Source organism: Piliocolobus tephrosceles, chromosome 7, assembly GCF_002776525.5.
Source record: "Piliocolobus tephrosceles isolate RC106 chromosome 7, ASM277652v3, whole genome shotgun sequence".
NCBI classification, from domain to species: domain Eukaryota; kingdom Metazoa; phylum Chordata; class Mammalia; order Primates; family Cercopithecidae; genus Piliocolobus; species Piliocolobus tephrosceles.
In genome coordinates, this window is record NC_045440.1 from 147,759,690 (window position 1) to 147,768,667 (window position 8,978).

An 8,978-nucleotide genomic window follows, 5' to 3' on the forward strand; every position below is an offset into this window, starting at 1 on the left:
CCACCACACCCGGCTAATTTTTTGTATTTTAGTAGAGACAGGGTTTCTGCATCTTGGCCAGGCTGGTCTCAATCTCCTGATCCACCTGCTTTGGCCTCCCAAAGCGCTGGGATTACAGATGTGAGCCACTGCGCCCAGCCTAGGGCTCTTTTGGGGGACAGTGCTCAGCTCAGGAGACATGAAATGAACACGTGCTCATTTTATAGTTATGTGAGAGCCACGCTTCTTAACACCTATTTAACCTTCTCTTTCTTTTTCTTTTCTTTTCTTTTTTTTTTTTTTGAGACGGAGTCTCGCTCTGTCACCCAGGCTGGAGTGCAATGGCTTGATCTCGCTTCACTGCAACCTCCGCCTCCCAGGTTCAAGCAATTCTCCCACCTCAGCCTCCCGAGTAGCTGGGATTACAGGCACACACCACCAGGCCCGGCTAATTTTTGCATTTTTAGTAGAGACGGGGTTTCACCATGTTGCCTGGACTGGTCTCGAACTGACCTCAGGTGATCTGCCCGCCTCGACCTCCCAAAGTGCTGGGATTACAGGCGTGAGCCACTGCGCCCAGCCCTTTCTTTCTTTAATGACAGTTTTGGACACCAAAGAGACTGGGAACGAACACAGGGTTTTGGGAACGTGAGAGTGCTGGGAGGTGACGGATGGGTTTCAGAGCGGGGCTGCACTGAAAGGCTGGAGTGAGCTGCATTTCTTGGGCTTGGATGGGGCAGGGGCAGGGGCTGTGGGCACTTGGGTCCTGGGGAAGGCTTTCACCACGTCCCCGGGCCCTGTGGCTCAGTTGTGTGACATCGACTCCCCGCCTCACCCTCAGGGGCAGGATGTCACACCCCATCCAGGGCCCTGCAGTCGGGGCAGGACCCTAGACCACAGTATGGCTCCCGTGATGTGAAAACAGGACAGAGGTCATTCCTTCATTCATTTTGGGGGTGTCTCCCAAGAGTGGGTGGCAGAGTCCTCCACCCAACCCTTCCCACCATGGGGCAACCATGTCGGTTTGATGGCCAAGGCTCCCTGTGATGGCAGTGCCCGGGCCCCTAGGCAAGGCATGGCATATCCCGCCCTGCAGCTCACACTTTGCTCACGTCACAGCACAGATGCCTGGAGGCCTTACTGTGTCAGCCCACATGGCTCTTCTGGACCTGTTTCATTATACAGGAAAGGTTGCTGGGGAAGGCAGATGTTAGCAAATGAGAACACACCACAAAGCCCGGCTCTGGGAGGGGCCCCAGGTCCATCTGTCAAGTTCTAGTCTGGGCTTTGGGGATGAGGGACTGAAGACTAGAGGCCAATCTCTGTCCTGCTAGCAAAGTGATGCAGGGCACACAGAATCATTGAGCACAGTATACTTGACCTTGGGGATGACGGACATCACAGGAGACATGCCATAACAGAAGGGGCGCTAGAGGGCTGGAGGCACCGGCTTTCCCTAGGCTGGGACCACCCCACTGAAGAGATGCCTTTGGGTTCAGTCCCAGTGGGAGGAGCAAGAGGAATGTAGGAAGATGAGGATGAGGGGCCGCTTGTGGGAGGAGGAGGAGCCACTTGTGAGAGTTGCGAAAAGGCCTCCAGGCCTGAAAACCTCCCACTTCCAGCTGCTGTGGCACCCTTAGGCCAAGCTGGCTCAGGAGCCCTGGTGGATTCCACAAGGACGGTGTTTTATTTCATGCTCCCAGTGGGGTCTAGGAGGGCTTCCAGGCAGTAAGTGCCAGGACCCGTGTTGGCACCCGAGGATCCCTGGCCTGTTCGGGGACGGTGACGTCAGTCCATCAGCAGCCTTGCTGGCTGCATGGAGTGCCCGGGCCTGCGCCCCTACCCAGCCAGGGCTGTCACAGAGTGAGAAGTAGTAGCTTAGGGCACTGCAGGAGGCTGTGACGTCACTGACGTTCCCATAAGCTAAGTGACAGGGACCAAGGGGGGCTGCAAACTGGACCCCAGAATCTGAAGCCCTGGCCCTGGGTAGGTCTCCCCATGGGCACAGGAGCTGCTCCAGGACCCCTGTGGCCACTCTCCTGGTTGTCTTCCAGTTTCCAGTCAGAGAGGCATCTCCTTGGCCCTCGCACAAGCAGGTGGTGCGTTGGAGTCCTCAGGTTAAAGAGATTCACTCTAATCACACTAGCACGAAGTGCTGAGGAGGGGGCGATACCTCAGGAAGCCCTCAGCCCTCCCCGGATTAGCCACGTGCTTCTCACTGCAGTTCTTCCTGCAGGTGCCTGCCCGGGAATGCGCAGTGCGCCCAGTGCGGAACTGGAACCCTCCGCTCTCAGGCGGGCGCGGTCCGGGCGCCAAAAGGTCCGCCTCTGGGGGCCGCCAGGGGACGCTGCCCTGCCGCGGAGGCCGGCACGGACCGGGGCGTGGCCTGCAGCCCCGCCCACCGCCCACGGGGCGGAGCGCTAGGCTCCGGCGCATGCGCACTGCGCGCCCTCCCGCAGGGACTGCTGGGCTGCGAGACGCAAAGCCGCGCCGGGCCGGAGCCGAGCCGAGCGGAGCGGAGCGGTGGTCGGAGATGTGGCGACCGGTGAGGACCCTCGTGGCCCGGGGCGCCCGAGATCCTGCACACCAACCCCAGTGACCCGAGACCCGCAGGTCCCCAGACCCCGCCCCGGAGATCCTCGGGGCTCTTTTTCCCTCTTTGTTTTTTTGAGGCAAGGTCTCGCTCTGTCGCCCTGGAGCTCAGTGGCGGGATGTCCGCTCACCGCAGCCTCCGCCTCCCGGACTCAGGCGATCCTCCCGCCTCGGCCCTGCAAGTAGCTGACACCGCAGGCGTGACCGCGCGCCGTCAACTCTGTATTTAGCAGAGTCGGGGTCTCGTCATGTTGCTCAGGCTGGTCTCGAACTCCTGGGCTCTAGCGATCCGCCCGCCTCAGCCTCCCCGAGAGCTGGGATTTCAGGCGGGAGCCGCACCCGCAGCCCTGACGCCGCCTGCACCGGGAGCCGCAGGGGCCTCTCCGCCCAGCCCAGAGGCGGCTGCTTGGCGCCCCGTAGAGCGCGGTCTCCAGAGGGCAGGGGCTCCGCAGGGAAGCCTCTGGCGCCGCTCCCCTCGCGAGGCGGCCTCCCGGGGTCACGGACGCCTCCCTGCCCAGCCTGCTGCCCCGGACCTCCTTCGCTAGCCTCCCCGCCGGGCCCGCCCTGCCCTGAGGCGGCGGGCGGGCGGGCGGCGGCTGCAGGGCGGGCTCTGCTCTGGGCGCCCCTGCCCCGGCTTAGGGGCGCGCTCCCCACGGCTCCGAGGCCCCCTCTCTCAGGCCCTCGGCGTCTCCCCGCTCCCACGTGGCCTCTGGGTCCCGTTCCACTGTCCTTGCGGTTAGGACTCCGAGGGGGCGGGGCAGAGGCCTTGACACGCATCTTACCCACCCCCGTCCCGAAGAGATCGAAGGGGCTCCCGGCGCCGTTCCTTTTTTTTCTTGGAATGTCAGCAGAGCTTGTGTTTGGCGATAAGCTATCCTTGACGGTCTGCTATTAATAGCACGGATGGACGGCCCACTCGTGCCCCAGCCCAGCTGTGTGGCCCCAGGGTGCTTCATGGGACTGGGAGGTGGCCTTCAGTGCAGCACCTTTCAGGTGACAAAGTCTTCCCACGCGCAGGTCACTCAGTCCCTCCCCAACCCCAGCGAGTGGACAGGTTGGTTTAGCCCCTGGTTAGGAGCTGCTCATGGCCAGTGAGCAGGGCTGGGTCCGGTCTGCGTTTGAGGGCTGCCTGAGGCTGAGAGGGTCACACACCCTGGGAGAAGGACGGCATGTGTGGTCGGCAGACCCACTTACCCCGCCCAGACTCCCAATCTGTCTCTTCCTAACTTTGGGGACAGTTATGTGCCTCAGTTTCCCCTCCTGTTGAGGGGCACAGAGCTGTTGGGTTCCCCAGGCTCTGGTCATCCGTTCGTGGTTTTTAGTTTCTGGCGTTTTTCTGAGACTCCGCAGTTGCTTCTCACTGCTGCGGACGCGCCTGTCTGTGGGCCCTGCATCTTCCTCATCTGCAGGTGCTGGAAAACCAGACACGCTGGAACACGCACGTGGTTCTGCGGCCAAAGCACGCCCTTTGGTTGTGAACTTCGTGATACCTGTGTGAGTGTTACCACTCAGGCACTTGCTGCTCTCCAGGTAGTCAGCTGTGGTCTAAAGCCACTCTGGAAAGGGGGTTGTTTCTGTGTGTGCAGACCGACTGTACTCTCACTGTAGGAAAGCATGAGAGGTTGGGGCAGAGAGCACTCGCTTCATCTTGTCCAAACTGCAAGGCTTTGGAAGGGAGGGGAGCTGCCGGGATAAGTGTCACCAGGGATGGCTCAGGAGTGTGGGGGGAAGGCCCTGAGGATCCACCTTCTAAAAGACTGCTTATCTTCTAGCAGCTTAGAGGTCATGTTCTGGGTGAGGTTGGGGCTGTGTGTCATATGAGAATTGCCCTGAATCGGGCTCTGGGAAGTCTTTCTGGGAGGTGTGGCTGCAGGCTTGCCCCCCACCCATAATCTCTCTGGACCTTGGGGACCTCTCCTGTGTGATGGAATTTCAGAGAGGATAGTCTGGGTGTGCTGGGCACCCCACAATCAAAGGAGCTAGGCTGTTGCATAGCCTCATGGGCCCTGGCAGGCACTGTGGGTTATCAGCACAAGAACTTGTCCACTTGGGTTGTGTCCAGGACCAGCCTGAGGCAGGGGCTGCTGCCATCTCTTGCCTGTGACCTGCTGCCTGTTGCTTGGCGGGCCATGTGGGGTTCTGTTCAGTCCTGTGCTTCACAGCTGTTGGTCTCATTCGGCAGGCATTCATCGAGTGCCTGCTTGTTCAGGGATGGTGAGAGGTGGCCCTGCTCACGGTCTAGTGGGGAGACAGATTCTGTAAGTTAATAGTCACGCTGGTGTGTGGTGAGGGCAGTGGCAGGATAGGACCACGGTGAGCAAGGTGGAGCCGGGCGTGGGCATGAGCGAGGCTGCTGGTGGACCAGGGCAGGGTGATGGTGGCCCGGGGTCTACTGGAGGGATCTCTGTCCTGGATGAGAATAGGGGTGAGAGACGCAGCTGGAGCACCTGCAGTGCTGGTTCCTGAGGAGAGAGCAGAAAACTGTTGTTGGAGATAACGATCAGATAGCCATGACTTTCCCGGCCTCACCTACTCAGTGGAGGCCGTTGAAACGCAAGCAGCTTGCGTTGTTGGTAACAGATGTGGTGGGTGGCGGTTGGGATACCCGCCTGGAGGTAGCTCCCTCGCAGCCACTTATAAGCTGCTGTTCGGAGTCTCTCCACAGTCCCTGGGAACGGCTGCCTGGTCATGGCGCCTCTGGCTGTGCACGCGCTGGCACCGGAGGTGGCCAGTGTCAGGAGGTGCAGGTTGGGTAGGCAGCAGGTGGATGACCCACCTACAAGTCACTGCCCAGCTGCCTCGGGTTTTCCTTGTGAATCAGCACTTGCTGGGTGTGACCTCGCCAAGCAGAGGTTTCTGTCAGCTCATCCTCTAGGGACAGGAGGTCATGGACTTTTCCCTTTGGCTTTCGTGTTGTTTGGAGTCCTTGAAATTTTCTCCAGGGCTCTGAGCTCTGGCCAGAAACCAGCTGGCAAGTCAGTTCCTTGCTAGGTCCAGTGTTGAGGACCATGTTAGCATCTGCGCCGGGGGGCATGACTGGCTCTGCACCGTCCTTTCCCCCCAAACCCTGACTTGTTAGAAGAGCTCTCAGTTGGAGGATTTGGGGTTGAGGGAGTTGTAAGACCTCATCATAGGTCAAGTGTGATTGGGAGACCAAGGTTTCCGGTGAGAGCTGTGTTGCTGTGTTTCCTCTCTTTTCTTTTCTTTCTTTTCTTTCTCTTTAATTATACTTTAAGTTCTATGTCGTGTTTTCATAGTCACAAAAATAAAGCAGCATGATGTGTCAAGAGTCTTGTGGTGCGGCTTCTTTGTTTATGTATTTATTTTTCTAAATGGAGTCCTGCTCTGTCGCCCAGGCTGGAGTGCAGTGTCTCGATCTTGGCTCACTGCAACCTCCGCCTACCAAGTTCAAGTGATTCTCCTATCTCAGCCTCCCAAGTACCTGGGATTACAGGCATGCGCCATCACACCTGGCTACTTTTTTTGTATTTTTAGTAGAGACGGGGTTTCGCCATGTTGGCCAGGATGGTCTTGATCTCCTGACCTTATGATCCACCCTCCTTGGCCTCCCCAAGTGCTGGGATTACAGGCGTGAGCCACCGCGCCCGGCCCTAAGGGCTTCTTCACGTGTGTCCTGCTAGCTGTGGCATGTCTTCTCCTCCTCCAAGTAGAAGCTGTACAGGGTCCCCGTCTGTGGGGTCTCAGTAAATTGTAAGTTTCTTCATTTGCTGCCAGAACAGTGACCTACAAGGCCACTCCTCCCATCCAGGCGTCCACCTTCAAGGTTGGCATCTGCTGTCTGATTCCGTGGCTGGGCACTGTTGCCGCTTCCTTCTAAGATGAGGACTGCTTTCCTCTGGCCACTGGTCAGTGGTCTCAGCAGCAGGAAATAGTAAATGACAGGTCAGGGTGCTGCCAAGAGAGTGCAGGGGCAGGGACGGGGTGGGTCCCATCCCAGATGAGCCAGGTGGTGACGCCATCTCTTCCTGCAGAGACTGAGGGGACATTCAGAGACGGGGTGTTTGGTGAACCGTCAGCATCCGAGGCACCAGCCCTGGTTAAGCTGCGTTTAGCCTTCTCCTGTGGTGCTGTGACTCTCAGCCTTCCTCCTGGGAGGTACGATCCTGTTTCCATTCCGGAGTCAAACCTGGGGGCCTGGCTTCCCGGCGTGAGCCCAGCGATGCTGACAGTCTTTGCTGACTAACTGGGTGATGTGGCCTGGCTTTGTGTCCCCACCCGAAGCTCACCGCGTCGTGATTCCCAGTGTTGAAGGAGGGGCTTGTTGGGAGGTGACCTGATCATGGGGGCAGATCCCCCTTGCTGTTCTCGTGATAGTGAGTTCTCAGATCTGATGGGTTAACAGTGTGTGTGTGACACTTTCTCCTTTGCGCTCTCGCTGGCCCCCTCTCTCCGCTCCCCCACTGCCTCGCCCATACAGTGCTTGCTTCCCATTTGCCTTCTGCCGTGACTAAGTTTCCTGAGGCCTCTCAGTGATGCTTCCTGGACAGCCTGTGCAACTATGAGTCAGCTAAACCCAGGCCAGGCACGGTGGCTCACGCCTGTAATCCCAGCACTTTGGGAGGCTGAGGAGGGCAGATCACTTGAGGTCAGGAGTTCTAGACCAGCCTGGCCAACATGGTGAAACCCCGTCTCTACTAAAATGTAAAAATTAGCTGGATGTAGTGGTGCATGCTTGTAGTCCCAGCTACTCGGAAGGCTGGGGCAAGATTATCACTTGAACTCGGGAGGCGGAGATTGTAGTGGGCCGAGATCATGCCATTGCATTCCAGCCTGGGAGACGGAGTGAGACTCCATATTAAAAAAAATAAACAAACCTGTTTTTTTTCATAAATTACCCAGTCTTGGGTAGTTCTCTTTTTTTTTTTTTTTTTTTTTGAGACTGAGTCTCGCTCTGTCGCCCAGGCTGGAGTGTAGTAGCGCGATCTCGGCTTACCACAAGCTCCGCCTCCTGGGTTCCCGCCATTCTCCTGCCTCAGCCTCCCGAGTAGCTGGGACTACAGGCGCCCGCCACCTTGCCCGGCTATTTTTTTGTATTTTTTAGTAGAGACGGGGTTTCACCGTGTTATCCAGGATGGTCTCCATCTCCAGACCTTGTGATCCGCCCGTCTCGGCCTCCCAAAGTGCTGGGATTACAGGCTTGAGCCACCGCGCCCGGCCGTAGTTCTCTTTTTTTTGAGGTGGAGTTTCTCTTTGTTGCCCAGGCTGGAGTACAGTGGCGCAATCTCGGCTCACTGCAACCTCCACCTCCCAGGTTCAAGCGATTCTCCTGCCTCAGCCTCCCAAGTAGCTGGGATTACACACATGCGCCATCATGCCCAGCTAATTTTGTATTTTTAGTAGAGATGGGGTTTCACCATGTTGATCAGGCTGGTCTCGAACTCTTGGCCTCAGATGATCCACCTGCCTCGACCTCCGAAAGTGCTGGGATTAAAGGCATGAGCCACTGCGCCCGGCCTGGGTAGTTCTTTAGAGCAGTGTAAGAATGGACTCATACATTAGGTTTAGGGTTAGGCTGACTCAGACTCCAGCATGGGTAAGCACTGGTAGTGGTTGAGGGCAGGGGCGTGTCCTGGCCTCGTTCGACCCCACACAATTTCCTCTCTTTGCAGTTGCAGCTTTGCCATTTCCACTCTGCTCTGCTGCACAGCAGGCAGAAGCCCTGGCCGTCCCCTGCTGCATTCTTCAGGAGAAACGTCAGGGTCCTTCCTCCAAGGTAATGAGTCCTCCACGGGCACATGCCTCTCACCCAGGCGGGCATGGATGGTGTCTGTGTGCATGCAGAGGTGGCGGTCGAGGGCCCAAGGCTGGACCTTCTCCTGTACGCCCAACCAAGACAAGATATGTTTGCTCCTCAGTGCGGTGTGCTGGGACTAGAGACCCCCAGGTCCTGACCCATGGGACTATGCCCAGGGGTGGGCACGCCCTGACCACAGCGTTTAGAGTGGACAGCTAGCGAATCAGGGAGGTGCCCATGGAGCGCCTGCTCTGACGAGCAAACCGGGTCATTCAGAGCCTGGAGGAGGGCGGGGTGACTGTAGGTGGGGGTCACACAAGAGCAAGAGCAGCAAGAAGAGATGTGGAGGGAGGGTTCTGAGCAGAAGGAAAGGCCAGACCAGGTCGTGAGGCCAGCAAGTCTGGACCACAGTGGGCAGATGGATGGTGGCAAGGCAGGAAGGCTGTGGAGGGTAAACGCGGCCAGGCAGGGTGAGCTGCCCGAGTGCCACTGGCTCGGTGAACCTGGCAGGGGTCTCTTTCTCCCGAGAGCTCTGCAGTAGGAGAACCTGTGTCCCCGGGACAGATGTGGCTGGATGCAGAAAAAGATGAGTGTTCAGGATGCAGAAACAGATGTGTGCTCAGGCGCCTGCGGCCGGGTGTAGAAACAGATG

The 8,978-nt window shown here is 58.2% G+C and overlaps 1 protein-coding gene across 4 annotated transcripts in view; it reads left to right on the plus strand.

The window, feature by feature from the left end:
* Positions 1 to 2,432: 2,432 nt before the first annotated feature.
* Positions 2,433 to 8,978, plus strand: part of ADCK5 (aarF domain containing kinase 5) — a 22,794-nt gene continuing 16,248 nt past the window's right edge. Inside the window, exons 1-3 of one of the 4 annotated variants that reach the window (XM_023188234.1) lie at positions 2,454 to 2,524; positions 6,564 to 6,687; positions 8,202 to 8,305. Coding sequence is in view for 1 of the 4 variants with exons in the window: in XM_023188233.2 (XP_023044001.1) it covers positions 2,513 to 2,524; positions 8,202 to 8,305 (116 nt within the window). In the remaining 3 variants the exon portion in view is untranslated. Of the gene's footprint in view, positions 2,525 to 6,563; positions 6,688 to 8,201; positions 8,306 to 8,978 lie in introns of all 4 variants that reach the window. The other 3 variants (XM_023188233.2, XM_023188236.2, XM_023188235.1) reach the window with 3 other exon arrangements.